The sequence below is a fragment of the Sciurus vulgaris genome, assembly GCF_902686455.1.
Source record: "Sciurus vulgaris genome assembly, chromosome: 7".
In the NCBI taxonomy this organism is placed as follows: Eukaryota; Metazoa; Chordata; class Mammalia; order Rodentia; family Sciuridae; genus Sciurus; species Sciurus vulgaris.
The window spans coordinates 119,870,402-119,895,681 of NC_136467.1; the positions used below are offsets into that span (position 1 = coordinate 119,870,402).

The 25,280-nt window shown below is 54.9% G+C and overlaps 1 protein-coding gene across 2 annotated transcripts in view; it reads left to right on the forward strand.

Moving 5' to 3' along the window:
- The window catches only part of MDGA1 (MAM domain containing glycosylphosphatidylinositol anchor 1), a 59,666-nt gene that overhangs the window by 11,417 nt on the left and 22,969 nt on the right, over window positions 1–25,280 (forward strand). For both annotated transcript variants that reach the window (XM_079148398.1, XM_079148399.1), the window contains exons 2-3: window positions 19,819–19,958; window positions 24,243–24,417. In XM_079148398.1, coding sequence (XP_079004524.1) covers window positions 19,819–19,958; window positions 24,243–24,417 — 315 coding nt within the window. The remainder of the gene's footprint in view (window positions 1–19,818; window positions 19,959–24,242; window positions 24,418–25,280) is intronic.

Below are 25,280 nucleotides of genomic sequence, written 5' to 3' on the forward strand. Positions count from 1 at the left end.
TTTGAGACAGGGTCTCACTAACTCATGACCCTCCTGTCTCAGCCTCCGGAGAGCTGGGATTGCAGGCATGTGCCACTGTGCCTGGCTAAACAGACTTTTATATGGGCACATTCTTGCCTAAGAAAATATGGGGTATTGGGGACTGTTTTTGTTTTGTACTGGAGCTCGAACCCAGCGGTGCTTTACTGCTGAGTCACATTCCCAGCCCATTTTATTTTTTGAGACAGTCTTGCTAAGTTGCTGAGGCTGGCCTTGAACTTGTGATCCTCCTGCCTTGGCCTCTGAGTCACTGGATCGCAGGCATGTGCCACCGTGCCTGGCTAATGCTGAGGTTCCATAGGAAGGAGAGGATGGATGTGGCAGGTAGTGAGCAGATTGCCCTGCTCGTTACCCTGGGGGACCGAGTCCCGGAATGGGGAAGTGCCTTGCTTGTGCTTGTGGTCACCCAGACGTCCACCGAGTTCCCCTCAGCTGCCTGTCAGCCAGTGGTTCCCACCCTGCTCTCCCTGCGCCCCACTGCGATCTCACTAAGTGGCATTAGGCTCCGCTGATGGCGCCTCTCCCCTGTGGCCAGTGCCTCCTGCAGTCCCAGCAGCAGCAGCGCCCTGTGGACCGGGAAAGCAGGACTTTGGGGATAGAAACCAAGAAGCTGTGCTGGAAGCTGGGAGCCCCAGAGTGTTGGACAGGTGATCTAGTTCATCTTCCTGCCTTTCAGCAGGACCCTGTAGCTCTACTCCTGTTTGCTCAGTGTCTCCGATCCTTCCTTTTGGGAAGTTCTTCTCAGTGTCTAACCTTATTTCAACTTGCTATAACATACCTCTTATCAAAAAGATTCAGGAGCTGAGGCCCCTGAGCAGAACTGAAATATCTCCTTGACCCTGAGACTCTCTCCATCTTGGTGAAGACACCTCCCCCAGCTATGAAAGGGATACTGGGAGGGTAAGGTGGGGAGGAAGCTGAATCCTAGTGGCCTTGTCTTTTGGGGTTTGGGTCTAGTGTTCTACTAAAATGCAGGGGGACCTTAGGAAGGTCAGTGTACCTTCTACCCAAACGCGTTGGCACCCAGGGCAAGCTGGAGTCCCGTGCTGTAGCAAGGCCTGGCTTCTCCTCTTTCTGGAAGGCCACGCGGTCGATGCAGAGAAGGCCACGGGAGGAACCCTGGCCCAGGTCAGCCGGCAGAAGCACGTGCCTCTCCAGCAGGTTGCCCAGTGGCCCTCCCCCAGGGCCCCAGGCTGTTGATCTGATGAGTTGATCTTGGATGGCAGGATTCAGGCACAGAGGTTTCCAGGGGAGTGTTGGCTGCGGGGTGGGGCCACCGCAGGGTGTGTGACAGGCATGTGAATGTGGGGTCATTAGGTGTCAGTGGCTATGATCTGTGGCTGTGTGAGATTGACCGGTGCACCCCAGGGACTCTCAAAATGCACTTGGACTCTGTCTCAGAAGCAGACCCTGAGATGGGGAGGGGAGGACAGGGGTTTATTTAGGAGAGAGATCCAGAAAGTGCGGTGGAGGAACAGGAAGTGAGACAGGGAAGCCAGTTACTGCCATGTCCCCGTGGGGAGCGTGGGACCCTGAAGCACGCACTTTGGTGGCATCCCACAGCGGGCGAGGGGTGGAGGCAGTGATATGCCCACTCCCACCTGCCAGGTGTCAAAGGCTCTTCCTGGGAGTTACTTGCCGAGCCCCCTAACCCTCTGCACACATAGGTCTAAAGCTCTAGTGGCCAGAGACGGCCCTTAGCAGTGGGAGATGGGCCGGCGGCCCTGAGGGGCTCGGGGAGGGGCACCGACAGCCCCAGCTGCCTCTGAAGCAGCTGCCTCTGAGCCTCTGAAGCCCCGCTGCAGCCTGGGCTGCCTTGCTGAGCTCTTTGTTCTTTGGTCTTGTCTTCTGGGTTGCATGTGTTGACCCGAATTTCAAGCTGAAAACTCTCCCCTGTGGCCACCAGACCTGTAAGCTGCTCATTTACTTCCTGTGACCAGATCCCCCGCGTGTCGATTTCCCCAAGACTTTCCTGATAGAAGTCAGGATCTCTCTGAAGGATTGAGAGGGCCTCATAGTGGCAGAAGACAAGACTGGGGATCAATGAGGACAAACCAACACTCTGAAGGGTCCTCTGGGCATTGCCACGAGAGGCACGATCGCCTGTTGCCCACCTTGCTGAGTTCACAGCGAGGGTAGAGGCGGGGACAATCTCTGGCCCTAGGAGACGCCCCTCCTCTCCACAGGAGCCTGGGTGGGAGGGTTGGGCTGGGTAAAGGTGAGTAATAAGGTCAACTGCACTTTGTTTCTCCCTCCCCAGGAACCAAGCCTTGCCCCACCCCCCACCATGACTGCACCTCTAAATGTCATGAGCCTGTGGGTCTATCTTAGAGTAGCACCTTCATCCGTTTGTTTATTTGGAACCAAGGATTGAACCCAGGGGTACTTACCCACTGAGCCACAGGGTCTTGCTGAGTTGCTCAGGGCCTTGCTAAGCTGCTGAGGCTGGTTTTGAGTCAAGATCCTCCTGCCTCAGCCTCCCAAACCACTGTGATTACAGGCGTGCGTGCATCTGGCTACATTCATCCTTTTGAGTATTTCTGTCTCTTCTCTACTAACTGGAACCTGAGATTAATTAGTTTGGTGTTTACTGAGCATCTCCTATGTGCCAAGCACTGTTCTCAATGCTGAGAGAATGTTCTAGAGAGCAAGAGAGATCATCTAGAACCACAGACACAGAGTACAGAGCGGGGTGGGGTAGGGAAATCTTTGAGCAAATCTAATCATTTGCCAAAAGAGAAATCTTCAAGCCACACAGCAAGTCGGGGCTCAGCTTGGAATATGACTCCGAGGTTGGAGGTAATGGGCTCAGAAGTCACCTGGTTCTCTCTGCTCAGTTTTTGGAAACCAGGGGTCAGATACAAAGGGGCCACCAAGCTGGTGGCGCTGCCCTGCCTGCTGTCGAATACAGCCTCCTCCTGGTGTCTATCTCCTAGGCCAGATCTGGTGCTAATTGATGAGGGGGTGCGTGCGAGGCGGGCATGGGAGCAGGCAGGGGCTGTGAGAGGCTTTCCCCTGACAGCGCAGTTCCCTCTCCTTCCAGGGTGTTCAGAGACTGCAGCCAGCACACGCCACCCCATCCTGCTTGCCCTCAGCTCCTCCGGCATTGCCCCCGGCACAGTGACCTTGGGTGAGGCCAGAGGGAACTCGCTACTAAGGGAGCCTGGTGTGCCTGGAGCCCCTGCACCCCATTTCTGGCCCACTCCCCAGCTTTCTGGGAGCCCAGGGAGCAGGGCTGCTCCTTTCCCTCACTCTGCCAGGTGTGTGTGTGTGTGTGTGTGTGTGTGTGTGTGTGCGCGCGCGCGCGTAGACCCTTGGCATGACATAAACTGCTCTCGCCCAGTACCTTGATGGAACCTGGAATCTTCCCCGTGTCCTCTCTAGCCTGTACAAGTGCACTTTTATTTCATGCACATGTAAATACAGTGGGTATACGTGTGCAGTAGGTGTGTGCATGCATGGAGGTGTTACCCACGTGTGTGCGCCGTAGATGTCTTCGGGGGCTTCTCTAGGTCACCTTTATCCCACTGCCCCTCCAACCAGCTCCTGGTTGCTGGCTCCTTAATTCCCGGGCAGGGGCGGGGGGCACAGGCATCCAGCTCCCTGGGTGGTCAGTCCATCCGTCCAGTGCTTCTGTCCAGCCTGGGGGTGGCTGCCCTCCACCCCTTCGGGAGACCTGAAGTGGGGGGCAGGGGCAGGCCGAGACTGGCCTGGAGCTCCTGGCTAATTTTCCCGGCCTCGATCGATCCAGCAGCTTCTCCTGAGTCTATTAGCAGTCGGCAAGTGAAAATATCCCCCATCGCGAGCCCTGACCTGAGACAGGAGGAATCCATAGCAATTTGTTCAAACAGAGGAAAGCGTCTCCCTCTGATTTGTATTCCAATTTATTCTAGGCAGGAAGGGGGTCAGGGTGGGAGGGCAAACCCTGGCGTGGCCAGAGCTGGGCTCGGGCCCGTCCCCTCGGCCCTCGGTGCCAGCCAGGGTGGCAGCTGGTGTTCCGTGGCTCCTGGGGGGTGAGGAGGGTGGGGGGCTGAAGGGAGGCCTGCCAGCCTTCCCAGCAGGCTCTGCTTGGCTGGAGAGCTCAGTTGTGGATTTGGTTTTCACAGAACACAAAGCCACCGGCTCGGAGCCTCTCTCCCGGGCACCGGGGCCTGTGCCAGGCGTGCGCTCACCCGCTGTGCCTGTGCCAGGGTGGGGGCGGGCTGGGCCCAGGGCGACGGGCCCCAGCTGGGCCGAGGGATGGGGTGCCTCCTCTCCTGAAGCCCGGCCTGGCTGTCCGGCGGGCACAGGGCTCCCCGGCTCAGAGGGGAGGGGGCACCTTTGAGAAGCCTAGGCGCCTCTTCCCGGGTCCTGGCTCTGGCTCGTTCCTGGTGCCGGTGCCAGCAAACAGGGGGTTCTCTCCAGCAAGCCCTTTGTGGAACCCCCACAACAAGGCTGCTCTGGATGGCACTTATGAAGTGCCTAATGTTTTCTGGGCACGGGGCTAGTGCTGCCGATGCCGCCTCTGCGGGATCCCGGCCTCCTCTGCCTCCGTTTTCTGTTGGTGCTTCCCTCCCCCATGGCCGTCCTCCCCCTCCTCTCTGCTTAGTTCTCCCCACTTCCTTCCCACAGTGGCTTCTTCCTGGGGGGCCCCCTGATGATGGAGAGTCCCACGGCTGGTATCTCTGCCGTGGTATCCTCTGGCCCCATGATGTCCCCCCAACCACAGGGCCCAGGTCTCGCAGAGCTGGTGCCATGGCAACCAGAGAGGAGGACTCTGGGGTCCTGCTCAGCCCTCACCCCCAGGCCTCCCTGCTCCCTCCCCTCCCCGTCAGCGCCCCCAGGGAGGGAAGTAACCGGAGAGGTTCACGCCGAGGTGTCAGCGGCTGGCAGCTCTGAGGTCAGCTGTGCACATGACTTGCCAGGCTCCACGACACCACCAGGTCTAATTTCGGAATCACATTAACTAAATATATCAAAGTCAGAGCTTCGTCATTATTGTGGCTCAGGTCGGGGCCAGGGAGGCGGGGGCCCAGGGCAGGGCAGAGCCTCTGAAACAGATCTGAGTTCCAGGTCCGCCCCGGCACACGCTGGCTGCGTGGTCCTGGGCAGGCATGGGCCTGTGCCTCAGTTTCCCCACCCAGGGGACAGGGCTAATGGTGGCCCTTCCTCAGAGGGCTCTGGTGCGGGTGGGAACCCAGCCTCAGCCGGGGCCTGCACGCAGGCCTCAGTGGTCTGCGGGAGGAGGCCCTGCTATGCCGCTACGGCCAGGGCTCGGGAAGCCTCGCTGTCTCTGCTGTCACAGAGGCTGCCACCAGGGGAGTGGCACGGGAGGCCCTTTGTGTAGGCAAGTGACACAATATGGGGAGAACGCGGGAAGGAGACTGAGACCCAGGCTCCGGCCAGGAGGAGGGGTGGAAGACAGCCAGCTCTCCTCCGGTTCCTCTGGGAAATTTCTAACCAGAGTGCGTCCTGCCCGCTCTGGAGGACGTAGCCGCGTCTTCACCACCTTTGACTGCTGCCCACCTCCCTGTGTGCTCCAGATCCTGCTCACCTCCCCAGAGGCAGCGCCCTCCTCCTGGCCCAAAGCCTCCCTCCTCCAGAGTCCTCTGCCCCAGGAGCCTCCGAATGGCCACGACTTTGCTGTCCCTGGATCTGATTGATCTCCGATCCCATGGGCCTCCCAGCCCCAAGCCCTTCACTTTTCTCCCCGACCTCCTGGATTTCGAGATGTTGACCCCAACAAAGGAGAGAAACCCTTCAGTAAGGGAGGAAAAAATATAGAGTATGTAAGCAGGAAGGCAGGGATAACATCTCCCGATTTATAAATACACCTGATGCTAAAAGAAAATATACTCCCAAAGTTCCTGAATTGATTGTTGGCAAAAAAAAAAAAAAAAAAAAAAAAAAAAAGGTTGCTCATCTCTTTCCAGGATTTAACACGCTCTCCCTCCTCGGGGTGTCTCAATAACGGACACAGAATGAAAAGAGACTAATACATTGGGCATTCTTGAGCGTTATGGACACCCAGAGCAGAGGAGGGATTGAGAAAAACTGAGGTGGGGACAGGTGTGCTATCTGAAGTGGGGAGGTCAAGAGAAGGCCCCTCAGAAGAGAGAAGAAAGAAAGGAGGGGACAAGCTGTGGAGAGGTGGGAAAAAGCCATCCAGGCAGGAGAGCTTCAGGTGCAAAGGTCCTGAGGTAGGCTTGGCTGGCTTGAAGGAGGCCAAAGAAAACAGTCTGGTTGGAGTGGCCGGGAGCAGATGGCAGAGGGCAGGACAGGCTATTTATGAAGTGTTGGCTTTGACTCCAAGTGAGGTGGGAGCCACAGCAAGGTTTTGAGCAGAGAAGAGGAGGGACTAGACTTGGCGTTGTTAAGGAATCCCTCTGCTTGTGCCAAGCAGGCTGCACCAGACCAGGGAAGAAGCAGGGTAGACTTCCAGGAGCCAAAGGAGGTGACCAAGACTGGGTGGCCTTGCAGCAGGTGGACTCGGGTTCAGTCCTGAAGGCGAGTGAAGCTGACAGAACTTGCTGGAAGATCGGGCCAGGGGTGTGGGGGAGAGGACATGGTGAGTGGGTCCCGGATTTCTAGCTGACGGCTGGCATGTGGGGGTGGGGTAGCTCTCAGGGTGCTGGGGGGCAGGAAAGGCTGGTTGCCAAAGGTCAACGGATAGAGGGGAGCATGAGGCTGATCAGGGCCTTACCTTTCTGCTCCCTGGTTTTGAAACCTCAGCACTAACCCTCCTGCTGCCCCTGGGTTGGGTCGAAGGCCTGGCCTGCAGGAACCGTGTGACTCCATATGCAGAGGCAGCCTCGAGAAGGTTCTGGCAGTCTGGTGGCAGGCCCCCAGTCCCACCCCGCGGCTGGGTGCGGGGCTTCCCAGGAGCTGCTGCTGGACTCAGGAACCCATACTCACCTGGGGCGGGGGAGACTCCTGTGAAATGCTGTCCCTCCCGTCCTCTTCGGTCCTGGGTCGAAGTCCCCGTCTGCAAGATTGATTTTGCTTTCAGGGTTGATATTGTTATTATTATCCACTTAAACAACTTCACAGGAGAAAAGAGCAGCATGGCCATCAAATGTTCCCCGTTCACTCGGTTCTGCCAGGCCTGCCCATGTATCTGTGCATAGCAGTAAACGGTGGTCAGTTCCGCTTTCGCGACTGACCTCAGCACCTGAACGCTCTCCGCTATTGACCGGCCCTTGAGCCTGTCACTTTAATGGCCATGGGGCATCCCTTCCACTGAAGTGCCCCAGTTTGAGCCACCATTTCTCCGCTGCTGGCGTCTGGGTGGGTGTTGATTTCCCTTTCTTTTAAATGGCTCGGTCCCGGATGTCCTTATGTGAAGGATTTTTTCCTTTTAAAATATTTCTGTCCTTGGGCCTGTTCCCCGAAGTAAGGTTGCCAGATAGGTCGAGGGGTGGGAGCGGTTTTCCGGTTCTCATTTCGCTATGCTGGGTGGTGCTACCGGAAGTGTGAGCGGGCTTTGCACACGGCCCAGCCACAGTGGCCTGGAGCATTTTAACGTATTTGCACTGGTTTCAGGGGAGCGTGGTGTGCACTTCAATTTCTGGTTTTCACTTCCTGAAGCCACACTTGGGTTGTTCAGCACCTGATGAGGAGACCTGATCTGTGCAGAACTTGATGGCTTATGGGACACTTTCTAACGTGTTCTCTCACCTAAGAGGACCTGGTGAGCCTAACATTATTGGCCTCCACTGTATATGGAGGAATGGGGTTTAGTCAAGTCAAGAGCTGGAGTGGAGCCTCCACCATGTAGAAAGGACTCCCACCCACCTGCCACCATTTTTTATTTGTTCTTTTGAGTTCTACCTGACAGCTGAGTGTATTTTGACATATCATACAACTTCCCATTCTTGTGATTGTACACGATGTGGAATTACACTGGTCGTGCATTCACATATGAACACAGGAAAGTTAAGTCTGATTTATTCCAGTTTTATCCATTCCCATCCCCCTCCCTTCTCCCCACACCTCCCCTGTTCTATCCCTCTCCCCACTGCCTATTGTGAGTCAGTATCTATGTATCAGAAAGAACATTTGGCCTTTGGTTATTTGGGTTTGGCTTGTTTCACTTAGCATGATAGTCTCCAGTTCCATCCATTTACTTGCAAATGCCATAATTTCAGTCTTCTTTAAGGCTGAGTGATATTCCATTGTGTATATGTACCACATTTTCTTTATCTTTATCAACTCATCTGTTGAAGGGCACCTAGGTTGGTTCCATAGCTTAGCTATTGTGAATTGAGATGCTGTGAACATTGACGCCATCTCATTCTTATCTGAGGGCTTGAGGTCCCCACATGCCCATCTTAGCCCCAGTCCAGTGCTTTGACCACATCGTCTCCTCATCGAGGCCTGACCTGGGACTCTGGCTTGGGCATCAACTCCGTGAGGCTTAAATAGAACTGTGTTTTATCGCTTTGCCCTGCTGGATTTGGGTTCAGGAACTTCAGGGGCTCCTTCATTCCCTGGCCCAGGACTGGCCCAGGCTGTGCACTCAGGGGTGGAGGGGTTGTAGGGACATCACTCACGGGGCTGTTGGGCTCCTTTTGGACCTGGTGGACCTTCTGGGGCAGATGCGCCCTGAGGTTTGAGTCTGGCTATTCCACCCTCTACCTGTGGAGGAGGCTAGGCCGCGTGCGCCCAATAGGGATGACAGCCAGGAGACTGAGGCTGCAGACGAGGGGGCTAAATGATCTGCCCAGGTCACGCAGCAATGGCTGTCTGCCTGAAGGAGCACCTGTGCTAGGGCTCATCTCCTCCAGGTCTGCTCCTCCTGCGGGCTTGGTTCAGTCATGGCCCAGCCGCCATGGATTCTGTCCTTTTAATGTATTTTTACTGGTTCAGATTTACATCTGTCCAGAGACCACACAGTGATGGGAGGGGCTGGTTGGGCTGGCTGGCGGGTGTGACCCTGTCCATGGGCCCCACATCCTTGGGTTCAGGTCCTGGGTTCCCGGGAGCCACTCTCTGCCCTGGTGAGTGGTGGCCTCTCTGTCCCACCGTCATCCAGTGCTTTCTCCTGGGACTGCACACCGTGGGTGTCCCTCCCCAGCAGACTTCGTTTGCGTTCACGTTGTCCTCTTGTAGGACTTTGGAGCAGGTTCCCAAGGGGTCCCGGGCATGGAACTAGAACTGTCATGCTCCTGGGGGGCGCTCCTCATGTGTCCTGCACCGACCTGCCGCGCCTGGTTCAATTCTGACAACGGCCTCGCGGTCGCCCCAGCAGAGCCTGCCGTGCAGCCTCGTCCCCATTTTGCAGAGGAAGGTCGGAAGCTACAGAGGTCGAACACCTAGCCTGAGTTCCCCTGGCCCTTAAGTAGGAGGAGCCTCCTCCACCTGCCCGCGCCCGGCGGCCCCCTCGGCTTTGCAGGTACCCCTTCCATCCAGCAGCGCCCTGGGGTGGGGCCTTTCTGCTCTGGCCTCCATGAGTGTCCTCCCTGTCCAGCCGAGAGTGCCTTTGTCTCCCTCATCCAGAGTGTTGATCCTGGTGTCCTGCCACCTACCAGAGAGCAAGGCCCTGTATAGTTTCCCTCAGGGGACCTACCAGCCCTCATTTAGAGGTTTTCCTGGGGGTCTGTCTAGACATCCCAGCGCTCCGGAAGCAGGTGTGCGGTTTAGACTCGTGGTGACCCACAGACTCTGCAGATCCTGCCAGCCTCCCCGTGCCCTCCATACCCGTGTTCCCCCCACCCCCAGGCCAGGCTGTGGGCATGGCCCACCACTTTCAGCATAGCGGGGCTGAAGAGGAGTGCCGGCCTCTTCCAGAAGCTTCAGGCTCTGCAGCCACCCGCTCTGCACACAGGAGCAGGCCGGGCATCTGACGACACAGGCAGAGCTTGTTGTTATCCTCTGTCGTGGTGATGGGGTGGCAGCCCGTGCACAGCCTTTCATCTGTGGCTGCTTGCCACGCTCAGTGACAGCGCCCTTGTGCCCAGAGGTCAGAGATACATGTACTCAGGTTGGGGACAGATTTCATTTTTTCTTTTTTGCAGTCAAAAGGGAGGCCAGCTGAATATGGCTTTGGTTTGATTAGTTAAAAAAAAAAAAAAAAAAAAGGCTTGTAGCGCTGCGCAGATGTTAGCGTGGTCTGCGGCAGGGGAGGGCACAGGTTCTGTGGCTCTGTGTCCTAATGCCGAGGGCAGGAGATTTCATGTAATAGGTGCTCAGGAAATGGTAGAGAACAAATCAATAAATCAATGGCAAATTAAAGGGCGATTGTGTGTGCCCTCGGAAGGCGGGGAAGGCAGGAAGGGAAAGGACCTGGCTGTGGGTCTGACTGCCTAAAAGAGAACGACCAGAGGCCGAAAGTCTGCTGTCCGCTGCTGCAGCGACCTGCATGGGCGAGGCCCGTGGGGCTGTTTCAATCAGGTCTGAGCCTCCCCTGGACTCCCGGGGCTCCTGGGAAGTTCCCTGGCCCACTCCTGTCTGGCAGGGGACAGAGAACAGGCTTCAGGCAGCTCTGTCGACATCTGGACTGCACAAAGGGCAGGAAGACCCCACTGCTGAGGGTGCAGGAGGGCAGGGCGATTTCCCCCAGAGGCCCATGCTTGGTGGCCTGTGGGCCACAGGAGAGGCTGGAGCCTCACTCCTGGCAGGAGGCCCAGGCCGAGCAGGCCCAGCGCCTGCCTGGGAAATTCTCCTCCCAAACCCCCGGCCGCCATTCTCTGAGCAGCTAATTAAAAGAGAAAAAGCCTGTTAATATTTCAGCACTGTTAACTCCACTAAATTATTAAGTGTCCATTTACATTACATGCATAAAAGGATCGATAAACATGTGCGTACCGGGAGCTGGGAGGGTAGGAGGTGTCACAGAGGGAAGGGTGGCTTCTAAGGATGCTGCCTAGGACCCGCCCCAACTGATGTGGAGACTGTGTCCTGAACTCTTGAGCCCTGAGCCCTGAGTCCTGGGTCCCGAGCCCTGAGACCTGAGCCCTGAACCCTGAGTCCTGAGCCCTGAGCCCTGAGCCCTGAGCCCTAATCCCTGAGCCCTAAGTCCTGAACCCTGTGTCCTGAGCCCTGAGCCCTGTGTCCTGAGTCCTGAGCCCTGAGCCTAAGCCCTGAGCCCTGAGCCCTGAACCCTGTGTCCTGAGCCCTGAGCCCTGTGTCCTGAGTCCTGAGCCCTGAGCCCTGAGCCCTGAGCCCTGAGTCCTGAGCCCTGAGTCCTGAGCCCTGTGTCCTGAGCCCTGGGTCCTGAACCCTGAGTCCTGAGCTCTGAGTCCTGTGTCCTGAGCCCTGAACCCTGTGTCCTGAGCCCTGAGCCCTGTGTCCTGTGTCCTGAGCCCTGAGCCCTGAGCCCTAAGCCCTGAGCCCTGAACCCTGTGTCCTGAGTCCTGAGTCCTGAGCCCTGTGTCCTGAACCCTGGGTCCTGAGCCCTGAGTCTTGAGTTCTGAGTCCTGTGTCCTGAGTCCTGAACCCTGTGTCCTGAGCCCTGAGCCCTGTGTCCTGTGTCCTGAGCCCTGAGCCCTGAGCCCTAAGCCCTGAGCCCTGAGCCCTGAACCCTGTGTCCTGAGCCCTGTGTCCTGTGTCCTGAGCCCTGAGTCCTGGGTCCTAAGCCCTGAGCCCTGAACCCTGAACCCTGTGTCCTGTGTCCTGAGCCCTGTGTCCTGTGTCCTGATCCCTGAGCCCTGAGCCCTGTGTCCTGAGCCCTGAGTCCTGGGTCCTGAGTCCTGAGCCCTGTGTCCTGAGACCTGAGCCCTGAGCCCTGAGCCCTGTGTCCTGTGTCCTGAGTCCTGGGTCCTGAGCCCTGAGCCCTGAGTCCTGGGTCCTGAGTCCTGAGTCCTGAGCCCTGTGTCCTGAGCCCTGAGCCCTGTGTCCTGAGCCCTGAGCCCTGTGTCCTGAGCCCTGAGCCCTGTGTCCTGAGCCCTAGTCCTGGGTCTTGAGCCCTGAGCCCTGTGTCCTGAGCCTTGAGCCCTGAGCCCTGAGTCCTGGGTCCTGAGCCCTGAGTCCTGAGTCCTGTGTCCTGGGTCCTGAGTCCTGAGTCCTGAGTCCTGAACCCTGAGCCCTGAGCTCTGAGTCCTGTGTCCTGAGTCCTGTGTCCTGAGCCCTGTGTCCTGAGTCCTGAGCCCTGAGCCCTGAGCCCTGTGTCCTGAGCCCTAGTCCTGGGTCTTGAGCCCTGAGCCCTGTGTCCTGAGCCTTGAGCCCTGAGCCCTGAGTCCTGGGTCCTGAGCCCTGAGTCCTGAGTCCTGTGTCCTGGGTCCTGAGTCCTGAGTCCTGAGTCCTGAACCCTGAGCCCTGAGCTCTGAGTCCTGTGTCCTGAGTCCTGTGTCCTGAGCCCTGTGTCCTGAGTCCTGAGCCCTGAGTCCGAAACCCTGAGCCCTGTGTCCTGAGTCCTGAGCCCTGAGCCCTGAGCCCTGTGTCCTGTGTCCTGAGCCCTGAGCCCTGAGTCCTGTGTCCTGGATCCTGAGCCCTGAGCCCTGTGTCCTCTTCGGGCACTTGGCACATGCAAAGGCATGGGGGTGGGGTGAGCGTGAAAGTTGGGGAGTGGGACAGACTCCAGACCTGGGGCCTCCTAGGGCAGCTTCCTTAACCTTGCTGAGCCGCCGCTTTCTCGTTTGAAAAATGGAAACAATATCAGGCTTGTTATGGGCAATAAATAAGATAATAGTTATGAAGTGCTCAATATGATGCTGGAACAGAGTAAATGCTCAATAAGGGCAGTAATTACGGCTCTTGTTATGTTATGGGGATGGGATGGGAGACCCGAGACAGAGCAGGTCTCTGGCTCACGGGGACCTCTCTCTGCACTCAGCAGGCCCTTTTGTTTTGGTGCTGGGACTGAACCAGGCCTCCTGCAGCCAAGCCCAAGCTCCACCACTGAGCCTCACTCCGGCCTCTCAGGGGGCTTCACAGGCACCATTCAATCTGGCTCTTCTGGACTGTGCCTCTTTGGTGCAGGGCCTGAGGGCCACAGCCCCCTGGAACCCCGGCAGCAAGTTTAGCAGGTTTGTTGAATGACTGATGGAAACCAGGACCAAGACAGATCCCAGGTCTGTGCTGCCTTGCCCAGAACACGCAGCGATGCTTCTGGGAGGCGGTGAGGGTGTCTGTCCGCCCTGCAGTCTGTGGGCAGACTGAACCCGCTCCAGGTGCCGAGGTCCCAGTGCCCCTTCTCTCCTTCGCCTCCTTCCTCTGCACCCATCTCTGCTCTTGGCAGTTTCCCAGCCTGCAGACATATTTCCCCTGGAAGGTCAGGAGCGGGAGGTGGGCGACAGCCCCAGTTCTGTGTGAAGCCACCATGGAAACTTTTTACTTTCATGCTTTAGTGTTTGGTGCTGGGGGGAACCTGGGGCTTCCTGCCTGCTAAGCTACAGCCCCAGCCCCAGGACCGGCCTTTCTAAATGCAGGGCGGGAGGGAGCTGAGGGAAGCGGGGCCTTTCCTCTGCGGCTGGCCAGTCTTGGCTGAGCGTCCTAGTGCTGTGACATGCCCGTGCACACGGGACAGCACCCACTAGCAACCAGGAGGAGATTCCCTCATGGGGACAGAGTCACTGACCACGGGGAGTGGGTGGAATTTGCCTTCCCTGCATCCCTGAGGGTCTGGGGCCGCCTCTCTGGCCTGCTGTGTTGGCAGACCCCATCCCCACCTACACCTCTGGGGTATGTACACTTTCTGGAGAGGGACGGAGTGAGCTGATAGGCTAGAGGAGTCCTACGTTGGCTGCCCTTGCTAGGACACTTTCCTAGCATGACATTTCTCTTGCTACTTGGCTGTTCTCGACCAAGGGGCTGGAGAGGGAGCATGTTACCCAACCCCAGTTAGTTTTTTTATTTAGAGGCAGGGTCTCACTGAATTGCTTAGGGCCTCCATACGTTGCTGAGGCTGGCTTTGAACTCAAGATCCTCCTGCCTCAGCCTCTGGAGTCACTGGGTTGACAGGTGTGTGCCACCCTACCTGGCCCAAAGTACTTTTGTGTGAAGCTTTAGATCTGCATTTCTTCCCTCGTTTTCCCTCCATCTATCTTAAGTGTTAAGAGGCATTCTGTGAAGGAAGGATCTTATGGTCAAGCGAATTTGGAAAGCATTAGGAGGATAAAGCAGAGTTCTACAGATGTGTTGACTGCAGGACTTACCAGAGCCTTTGACAATATCCTCTGTGCTGAGTCTCTCTGGTAGAGGGAGGGAGGAGCATTTAGCATCTTTATTTGGCAGTGAAAATCTGCAATGGGTTGTCAAAGAATGCTGTAGGGTACACACTTTTCTTTTTCTGTGGAGGTTTGTCCACACAGCTCAGGAGAGCAGGTAGCCAAGTCTCCCAGACCAGAGGCAGGGGAATATAGTTGATTCCAAAATTCCACTCAATTTTCTCTCCACCAATGTGTGGGGCAGAGGAGAAGTCCAAGTGCCTTGAAGTTGCTGGGGAGCTTCTTCCAGATACAAACCCTGCCCCCTGCCCTGAGTCAGGGCCTGGGAATTTGCATTTTAATAGCTTTCCTGGGGTCAGGGACTGGGGCGGTCAACAGAGCCCCATACTTCAAGGCAGAAGGCCTAGGTTCAAGTCACAGCTCTGTGACGACCTCCATCCTCTGCCAAGGAGGTTAAATATCACTAGCCCTTTGTGCCCCTCAGATCTGATGGGAGGAGCTTAGAAATGCACAGCAGACCCCAGGAACGTGCCACCCACAGCTTCTGGGGCACAGAAGGCAGGGTGCAGGCTCCCGGGGAGGTGGGCTCTGGAGAGGAACGTGGATCGTCCAGAGAACCATGCGGCTGACCCCAGGCTGCTCCGTCCCAACACTGCTCTGAGAAGTTCACGCGAGGTTGCTTCTGTGTTCTTCACGACAGCTCCATTTTAACACTGAGCAACCTGGGGTGTGTTGACCGCAGGACTTATCAGAGCCTTCACCGATATCATCTGTGTGCTGAGTCTGTCTGGAGAGAAAGAACATTTGGTATCTTTATTTTGCAGTGAAAATCTTCTGCAATGGGTTATCAGGGAATGTTTTAGGGAACACCGTTAAGGCAGAAGTAACTTGCTGAAAGCCACGCACTAAGTGTGAAAGGGAGGGCTGCTCAAGAGGGGCTTCGTGGCTCCCCCACCCATTTTCCAGCTCCTCTGAGGCCCTGAGGCCCTCAGCATGTATTCTGAACATTTCATGAGACATCCCTGCCAGTTCAGTGCCTGCTCTGAGCACTTTCACCCCGGGATGCAAGGGGGCCACGGCAGGAGCCCTCCTGCCCCATCTCCTTCTGTTTAATCACCTCGGGAACTGTCATTTGTGGAGCGAACACATGCTATTTGGCCCATGTTTTACACAGATTGCATTAAACCTCACACCAGCCCTGGGAGAAGCCACCGTGGTTCTCGTTTTACAAATGAAGAGGCTGAAGCTCAGAGAGGTTAAGTAACTTGCCCAGTGTCATCCAGCTAGTGGGTAGCAGAGCTGGAAATGAGTCCTAGATTCTCTGCCTCCGTAACTCCGCTTCTTCCATTTTTTCTAGAGCAGACTTCTCTCCCCACGGTGTCCTGTCACACCCCCTGTTTTAGAGTTGTTGCAGTCTCTGAAGCCTCCCGTTCGTCTCTACTTCCTGGTTTGCTGTCCGCCTCCCCAGCAGCGGGTCCTGGTTGCTTTTTATGACAGTATCTCCGGCACCCAGCCAGCGCAGGCCCCCAAGCATTTGTTGTTGGACAGACTGAATGAAGGGATTATGTCACAGGGCACCATGACACAGGCCTGGCCCGGTTGCCTTTTGAATTGAATGCTGCTGTTGGCAGAGACTCCGGGGTGTGCAGAGCTGGAGGCAGGGTGAAGTGCCGCGGGTGGGTGGCTTTGCAGTTCCAGGTCGGAAACCCGTCCCAGCCATTTGGGGGTGAGCAGAGTCAAGGAGAGGCCGACGCGTGCTAAGGACATTCAGTGGGCTGTGACAGGCAAATGGAAACGCCCCAGCCAAGCAGGTATTAGGTGCTTGGTACCAGTGAGCTCTTGTTCAAGAAGGAAGGTCTACACCAGGAGCCGAATCCATGCTGGGAGGGGTAACTGGAAGGCTCAGTGGATTCTCTCCCATAACCTCCATGGTTAAGGTCATCAACAGTTGGGGGAAAGCTTTATTTTTTTTTAGATCAGGGTTTAACTTACATAGGGCAAAATCCCAAGCACATACCTCGATGTATCTTTCCTGTGTATCCATCCGTCCACAGAACCAGAGCTCACTGCCATTTGGGACCTGCCATCTCCCTAGGAAGGCCTCGTGTGCCCTTCCAGCACATGATACCCCATCCCGCCCAAGGGCTGTCACTCTTAAGCCTCTGTCACCCCAAGATTCACTCTTCCATGGGCTGAGGGCGTAGCTCAGTGGTACAGCTCTTGCCCACTATGTGTGAGGTCTTGGGTTTTGTACTACACAAAAAATTAGTTTTTCTGGTTTTAGATTTTAAATAAATGAAATTATACATGATATACACTTCTGGGTCTGGGTTCTTTCAAATTGTGTCTGTGAGGTCCAACAATGTCGGTTTTATCCAAAGTTCTTTTTTCCATTTATGGTGGCTGGTCTGTTGTATGAATATTCCAGAGTTTACTAACTCAGACTCTTTTTTTTTTTGGTACCAGGGATTGAACTCAGGGGCACTCGACCACTGCGCCACATCCCCAGCCCTATTTTGTATTATATTTAGAGACAGGGTCTCACTGAGTTGCTCAGCACCTTGTTTTTGCTGACGCTGGCTTTGAACTCGAGATTCCCCTGTCTCAGCCTCCCGAGCCTCTGGGATTACAGGCGTGGATCACTGTGACCAGTTACTCAGACTATTCTCGATGGCCCATGGGTTGCTTCTGGCTTTTAGGTATTATGAATAAAGCTGCTATGAATATTCTGTACCTTTGTGTGGCTGTAGTAAGCACGCATTTCTATTGGACTCCTGGAGACGTTCTCCAGTTCTTTAGCTCTTGGAGGGATGGCCCCAATCTCTTCCCTACTGACTCTCCCACCAGTCTTAATAGTCACTGTTATCAGAGGGAGCTGGATCATCTCAACAATGTCATCCACGATGCCCACTTAGGGCCCCATCTCCATCGAGGACACAAACCAGAGGCCCCATGTCTCCTGGCCAGGTCCCAGCTTCCCTGTCTGTGCTGGCCGTGCCCTGGGACAGTTCAGCTCTCAGCTCCTTTTCAGCATTCCTTATCGTCACCAAAGCTTCTGTCACCCTGCTGTGAGTAAGCCACAGAGCCCAAGATCACAGCTTATCTTCCGCAGGAGCCTGTTCAGTGGTCGTCTTCCTCTGGAGAGGCACCCAGGTCTCAAAGCAACCACGGGGCCTCCTGGTCTTATCAGCAAGCTGCATGTGCATCACCTATTGGTAGGTTGTTTCTTTTCTTTTCTTTCTTTCTTTCTTGTTCTATTTTTTGGTACCAGGGATTGAACTCAGGGGGACTCAACCACTGCGCCACATCCCCAGCCCTATTTTGTATTTTCTTTAGACACAGGTCTCACTGAGTTGCTTAGGGCCTCACTAAATTGCTGAGGCTGGCTTTGAACTTGTGATCTTCCTGTCTCAGCCAGCAGAGCTGCTGGGATGATAGGTGCGCGCCACCACCCAGTGGTAGGTTGTTTCTTGAGATTTCCTGCGGACCTTAGCTACAGATGACTATTTCCCCATGTATGGGGACGTTTGTGCACTTTCATGGCAGAGGGTGACAGTGTCAGACTGCGTCCCCAGAGTCCATATCTCATATGTAAGCAACAATAACCAAAACGTTTTCGGCACCATAATGATAATATAAACAATGGAGATGGGTGCGGACCTCACCAACTCAGCAAATCCTTGATCGGGCGGGCAGCGGAGTCAGGCGTCGGGTGGCTCACTTGCTGGGCAGAAAGCATCACTGATTACAGGGGAGGTGTGGTTATGGAGGTTACACGGGGGGGTCTTAGTCCTTGAAGACTTTAACAAGATGTAGGCAAAAGGTGGTAAATACCTTGAACTTGTTTTTCCTGGGCACAGTTTTTACTGACTGTATCGGTTAGACAGTGCTTTTACAGGGCAGGGATGGGGGCTCAGGGTTCAGAGTCCAGGGTCCATCTGACCTTGAGGGTCACTGTATTTACACTGGGACAAGATTGATGTGTAGTTTCACCATCGCTGGGAGGGAATCATTTGGGAAAGGATCCCCCCGCAGGGCTGCGGTCTGGGATTGATGGTTATCTCCCTTCTAGGGCTTGTTCTGTCACTGGGAGATAATTCATTGGAAGGCTCAAAGTTTTGGCTTCTCTTTCCTCCCAGGTCACACATTGTCTTGGAAGTTTATTAATTCCATATCCTTCATTATATAGGATCTATGTGCCAATTCCAAAATGAATAGAAAATGCGGTTTGGAAAAGACCTCAGAGATGATCTAATCCTCCTCCCTCCTATGGGTGGGGGATCAGGCTCAGAGAGGTGGCTTGAGTTGGCCAAGGTCACACAGCTTGTCTCCTGACTACCGGCCTGGGGTTCATTCTTCCACAGCCGCCAGGCAGACAGGATGGTCACTTGGATGCTCGAACTCTGGGTTGCTGCCGCCACTCTTCACGGAGCCAGCTGCGGTTCTCATGGTTTAGCATGGCCTGTGTCCCCCCACGTCCCCTGACCCGTACCAGGCTGTGTCCGTGGACGGCACCTCGGTGATGTGTTCACATCTGTTCCATCAGTGCTGGTGGCAGGTGTTCCTGTGGCATCTGTGGGACACATTAGGGTGGAGCATCTCTCCTCTCCAGAGATGAGAAGACTGAGGTCCCACTAGAGGTTTCCCTGGTGGCCTAGTGTGGGACTCCGTCCAGTCAACCAGCACAGAGCCTCCTGGTTTCCGAGGCCTGGTTCAAAGCTGCCTCTTCCATGGAGACTTCTGGGTCCTTCCTCAGAGGGCCTCTCTCTGCTCCGCCTCCTGGGGCTCTGTGTCCCCAGGGGTGGCCTTGCAAAGTCATTCACTGAAGACTCACTGAGCACCTGCTGTGTGCAGGGGATGCCGAGGGGAAGCCTCAGGCTGGCAGGCCTGAACGCACAGCCCTGAATGGGAGGCACCCACAGGTCCGCTCCGGTGTCGTGCTGGGCGGGGGCGGGGGGTGCAGTCCTGGAAGCCTTCGTGGCGGAAGTGACATGTTTTATGTATCTTTTGTGTGCCGTCCTATCCCCTAGCGTTCCTCGTGCCCTGTGTCAGGTCTCCACTCTCAGCTGTGGGCAGGCGGCCGCAAAGTTCGGGTCCTTTGCTTCCTTCCCAGAGCCCAAGCTCTGGGGGACTGGGGAGGGTCTGCTGTTAAGACAGAGGGGCTAGATGCTGAGGGGGGCCGTGGCCATGGCACTCCAGTCATCTTCCGCGGCCCCTCTAGCCATCTCCGAGGCTTGGTCCCCTGCCCCGGGATCGGGAGAGAGGCTGTGGGGAGCCCCAGTCCTTCAAGAGCTGCCAGTCCCCTGTGGACGCCTGGGTCCCTTGGAGAGGCAGCGTGCGCAGGCTCAGGAACAAGGAAAGCCAACAGGCCTCTGCAGACAGGAAGGTGCCCTGCGGGGCGGGGCGGGGTCCTGAGCCACACTCTCCGAGGCAGACCCAGAGGGGGTGGGGGGTGGGGGTGTTCTAGTTTGGGCCAGTGATTGGCTGAAAAAACGCTCTGGGGAGGAACCGAGGGAGAGAGAAGCGCCCAGCCAAGATGTGGATGGGGAGGGTGAGCCTCGGCCAGTCCCCAGGGAGCTCTGTGGAATGGCCTGGGCAGGTGGAGGCTGGCCTCTCCCCCAGCCTCTCCAGAGGCAGCTCAGGCCCTCTGGCCCTGGTGCGTCTGACCTAAACCCCCTCCACCCTCTCTTGCCAGCTCCAGCCCAGGCCCAGATCGTGCACGCGGGCCAGGCGTGTGTGGTGAAAGAGGACAACGTCAGCGAGCGTGTCTACACCATCCGGGAGGGGGACATCCTGGTGCTGCAGTGCCTGGTCACCGGGCACCCCCGCCCCCAGGTGAGCCCCGCCTGGCAGGGCCCCTCCTGCCCACGCCCCACCTGGGGATCAGGGCCCGACAGGCTGCAGGAGCAGCACGGGAGCCAGGCAGCCTGGGGAGAAGGAAATAGTTGGAAAAGGACTCTGGGGAAGGGCTGGAGGCCGAGGGCTCATCCACCTGAAAGCATGGACAGCTGAGGGGAGAAACTGCAGGCAGTTGTTCAGCTCTGCTCCGCCCCTTGTGTCTTCAGAGCAGTGCATCCTCAGATGCACCTTCAACCAATGCCGGAGGGCAGACAGTGTGCCAAGCACCAAGCGAGGTCCTTTCCCTGGTTGTTTCTCTTGGAATCCTCACCGCCATGCCATGAGGAAGCCATGAATGGCCCCATTTAACATCACACTGCAGCTAAGGAGATTGAGGCTCAGAGAGGTTGGGTAAACTCCCCAGGCCACACAGCTCTGGTGAGGTTGGAAGCAGAATTTGAAGCCAGAGCCAGGGTTCTCTGGAGCTTGCATGCTTCCTTCCAGCGTATCCTCTGTTGGGTTGGGGGCTCCAGGAGTTACATGTGACACAGAAAATAATCTCAACTTCAGGAGGCTTCTGGCAGGCTAGCTCCACACTCTGGAAGTTCAAAGACCCAAAGCAATTAGAAGGGAACAGAAGACAAGTATCTGGAAATGCCAGATGCATTTTGTCACAGATCAAGTGTGTCGTGCAGGCAGGAAGTGTTGGCCGGTTATGGCCGAGAGCCCGCGGGAGGAGGCAGGGGGGAGGAGGCCTGGAGGGCAGGGTGGAGTTTGCCGGTGAGCTGTGTGACCTTTAATAGCAGCAGAAAAGTTGGCAATTGGATCTAGGAAGGACAGAGAAATATGAAATCCTTTTATTTTTCTGGATAATTTTGGGAACACGGTGCCTTTAATAGGTTTGACCTTGGGACAAGCAGATGCACAGGGAAACCCCTGAAGACTCTTTCAGCCTCAATCTATTATCACTGTTTGCTGCTTCTTGAAGGTTTGTTTAGAAGTGAAAATAATGTCACTGGATGTAGGATGGTGTTGGTGTCAGGTGTGACTGTTAGGATGGGGATGGCCTCCCTCAAAGCCGGGGAGGGAGCTGGGCCATCTCTCCTTGAGGCTGCACTGGCCATCCTGTGCCCCTCGTGCATCCCCATCCGAGGCACAACCATGCACCCGCTTTCCGTTTTCTTTCTTTTTCTTTTCTTTTTTGTGGGGGGCGGGAGATGGGTACCGGGGTTCAGGGGATTGAACCCAGGGGCTCTTTATTGGGTCACATCCCCAGCCCTTTTTAAAATTTTACTTAGGGACAGGGTCTCACTGAGTTGCTTAGGGCCTCGCTAAGTTGCTGAGGCTGAATTTGAACTCGCTATCCTCCTGCCTCAGCCTCCGGAGTCGCTGGCATGACAGGCAGGTGCCACTGCACTGGGCTCTTTTTCTGTCTTCATCAGTGGTTTTGCCCTTCAACCCTCCACTCGGGTTCAGACCCTGGGCTCACCTTGGACTCTGCCCCATCTCATTCCTCATGTTTAAGCAGACTACAAGTCTTCTGTGCTTGTGGCTCTCGCCTGGGTCTCCTCCCTGCTCCTCAGCACCTCTCCAGGATGGGTCTTCTGTCCCACCCCTGGACCACCGCAGCAGACTCTCAACTGCCCTTCCAGCCTCTCTCTCGCCTTTCTCCAGCATCCATTCCTGCACTCTGCTCCTGGAACGATCACCCCCAGGCCTGCTAGCCCGGCCCTGCTCAGTAGCCTTGGCAGGTCCCTGCTAGTTATTCTCCAGGGCCGGTCAAGCCCCGAGGGGTGGGACTCAGGCTTTCTCCCGTCCAGGCCCTGCTGCCATCCTTCTCGCGCCCTGTGCTCCGGCCGGACCTCCCTCCCCATCCTTCCCCCGTGCATGACCACTTCTGCCAGCGCTGCTGACCTCTTCTGATATGCCTGCAACTTTATTTTTTGTTCGTTTAATTAGAACAAATATTTAAGGAGCACCTGCCTGCATGTACCACATACAGATAGGTCTCAAGGAGGCGGCTAGAGTCTCTGTTATTACGGAGCATCCAGCCTAACGGGGGCCTGATCCACAGAGAGACTGCGAGTGCGTGCACAGAGTCACGTCAGCATGCACCTGAGGGCAGGAGTGAAGACCACAGTCCATCATGGCTGGGGGCTGGAACTGGACTCTACTTAAAGCTGGAAGCTCAATAAGAGTTGGTACCACCTATGAATGAGGACAGAAACTCTGTCACAGCCCAGAGTCACAGAGGGAATAGACTTTCTATTTTGGGGTGCTGGTACAAACAGAATCAACTATGAGGAAGCATAACCCTGAACCTGTCTGTGTCTTGCACTGTTCACATGGTGAGGAAACTGACATTAAAACTGGCTGGCATCTATGAATCCCTTAGCTTGGACTCTGGTAAAGCTACCCGGCAGACGGGCTGTAGGACCCAAGAAGGACTTCTGTGGAAGATAATCCCACTGAATACAAGCCTGTGCAGTAGAAATTTAAAACATATTTTGAAATGTATAGACCCAACAAATTGAACAATTCATACCTGAGTAGAAAAAAATAGAGCAATCCAAAAAGATCTTCAAAACAAATATGTTTAGAAAATTGGAAGATACAATGGAAGAAATAGAATTTGTAAGACAGAAGATTATAAAACCTCTTCAGTTAAACATGAAAAAATGCAAATAGAGACCCTAGAAATAAAAATAATGTCATTTTTCAAAAAAATTGGCCTTAATACCTTAGAGATAGTTAAAGAGAAAATAAGTGAATTGGATGATAGATCTGAGGAAATCAGTCATAATGCAATGTGGAGAAGACAAAGAGATAGGAAATGTGTAAAAGAAATTGAAAAACATGGAGGATAGAACAAGAAGCTACAACACAAGTTTAGGCATTGTGGAAGGAGAATAGAGAATAAAGAGAGGAGGCAAACTTAAAGAAACCAAAGCTGAGCAGTTTGTGGAACTGAAGAAAGATAAGAGCCCTCAGATGTTTAAATCAAACCAAGTCATGAGCAGTGTGTAAATAAAACCCACCTAGAAAAAGCATGGTAAAACAATAAAACATCAAATACAAAAAGAAAAAAAAAGTTTCTGCCTCCAAAGCACCCTCAATCTAAATATGAGTTTCCTTAGATTCTCCCAAGTTTTAGAACCTCCAGGACGGAGAGGGAATGAGAGCTACCGCTCCCTGTGACAGAGGTTGCCCTTTATCCCGCTTCTCCCCAACCTGTGGTGAACTATGGCCTGACCTAGTCACCAGGGTTGGGGTCCTCACCGTTCTCCATAACAAGCAATCCTAGACTAAGGCTTCCACACTCTCCTCCCCATCTTTAGACTTAACTATCTGGAACTGACCAGTCTTCCTAGACCTCTAACACCTTGAGTGGTAGCTCATATGATTATTGGCATTTTCCCATAATCTGTGGCAATATTAATAATAAAAATGTATTGAGTGACTAATGCATATGAGGCATTATGTTTCTAAACCTCATAATACCTTTGCAAAGTGGGCATTATGCTATTAGTTATTGTTACATAACACTCCGAAACTTAGGGGCTTAAAACAACATTGTCACAAGGTCCCGATGGGGCAGGAGTCCAGGGCTGCAGTCCGGTGAGGGTGGCGGAGGCTGGGGAGTCCACTTACAAGCTGACTCACATTAGCTCCCGGCTTCAGCTCCTCCCCAAACAGGCCTCTCCATAAGGCTGCCTGTGACAGCAGAGCTGGCTTTTTTCAAAGTTGACCAACATGGAAATCAGACTTTTTAAAACCTAATCTTAGAAGTGACGGACTGTCACTCCTGCTATATCCAATTGGTCACCAAGCTCCTACAAAGGGGGAGGGGGCGACAGAAGGGTGTGAAGACCAGGAGGACATCTTAGAGACAGTACCCCAAAAACCCTTTGTGCACAGAAATCAGGCTGAGAGATGAGTGACCTACAGGAGGTCACTAAGTCAGTAAGTGGACTAAAACAGAAATGTTTACCAAATTCTTGGTCTTGCAGGCACTAAGTATATATTCGTTTAACCCTCCCAGTAACCCTAGGAAGTGATAATATTCACCATTTTACAGATGGAGAAAGAAAAGCAGAAGAAGGTAGGTAAGAGCCTCCAAGCCATGTTCAGACAGGTCCACAGCACTATACCTCTGCCTGAAGCCTCCTCCCTCTGACCCTGGATTCCCAGGCTTGCCACCCTGGGGTGTCCCGCCCTGGACAGCAGGGCTGGCAGGGATCGTGGTTGCTGGGTCTGACTGCCCCGCCCGGCCCCATCCAGGTTCGGTGGACCAAGACCGCGGGCAGCGCGTCGGACAAGTTCCAGGAGACATCGGTGTTTAACGAGACCCTGCGCATCGAGCGCATCGCACGCACGCAGGGCGGCCGCTACTACTGCAAGGCGGAGAATGGCGTGGGCGTGCCAGCCATCAAGTCCATCCGCGTGGATGTGCAGTGTGAGTTGACGTCCCCCTGGTCCCTGTGCCTTGCCAGCCCCACCCTGGACCAGGTGGGGAAGGAGAAAGGATGGCGAAGTGGCACCTCGGTGAAGGAAGATGGGGGCGACCGTCTGTCTTTGGGACCGCAGAGTTGTCTCTGTTGACCCTCTGCCCTGTGTGTCCCTATACCTTTTGCACATGCCCTTCTGTAATCCCATATGAATTCTGCAACATCCCTGTAAAGTGGGCAGGATGGGTGGAGTCCACACGCCTTCCACAGATGAGTAAACTGAGGTCCCAAAGACTTGTGATTTGCCCACGGGCATGGCGTAGGAGAACCATGTCTGAATTGAGAACCCAGGTGCCTCCCCTGTGATCCAGTGCTCTTCCCACAGTGTCTCGTGTCTCTGATTCTTCCCAGGGGCAGCTCAGAGACTCCCCAAATGCCTGTAAGACCCTGCAGCCACCCACACACCGCCCCCCTTACAACCCTGGCTGTACATTAGGCTCTCTCCCAGGCATCTTTTAAAAAAATACTGATGCCTGGGCCCTATTTCCAGAGATTCTGAGAGAAGTGATAGAAAATGTGGCCCTACATCAGGATTAAAAAAAAACACAAACTTATTTAGAGCACTAACCTGTATCTAACAGAAAGCACTAATCTTAAACTATCAGTTCAATCACTTCTTACGTATGCCCGTGTGTGTGAACACTCCATTTCAAGATGTAGAGCATTTTCAGGAGCCTAGAAAGTTCCTTCGTGCCTTCTCCCAGCCAGCAATTCCCCCAGAGGCAATCACTGTCCTGACTTCTGACACCATCACCGAGCTCTGCCAGCTGTGGGTATTAAAAAGAAACTCTTCCTGTGGTTCTATTGTGCA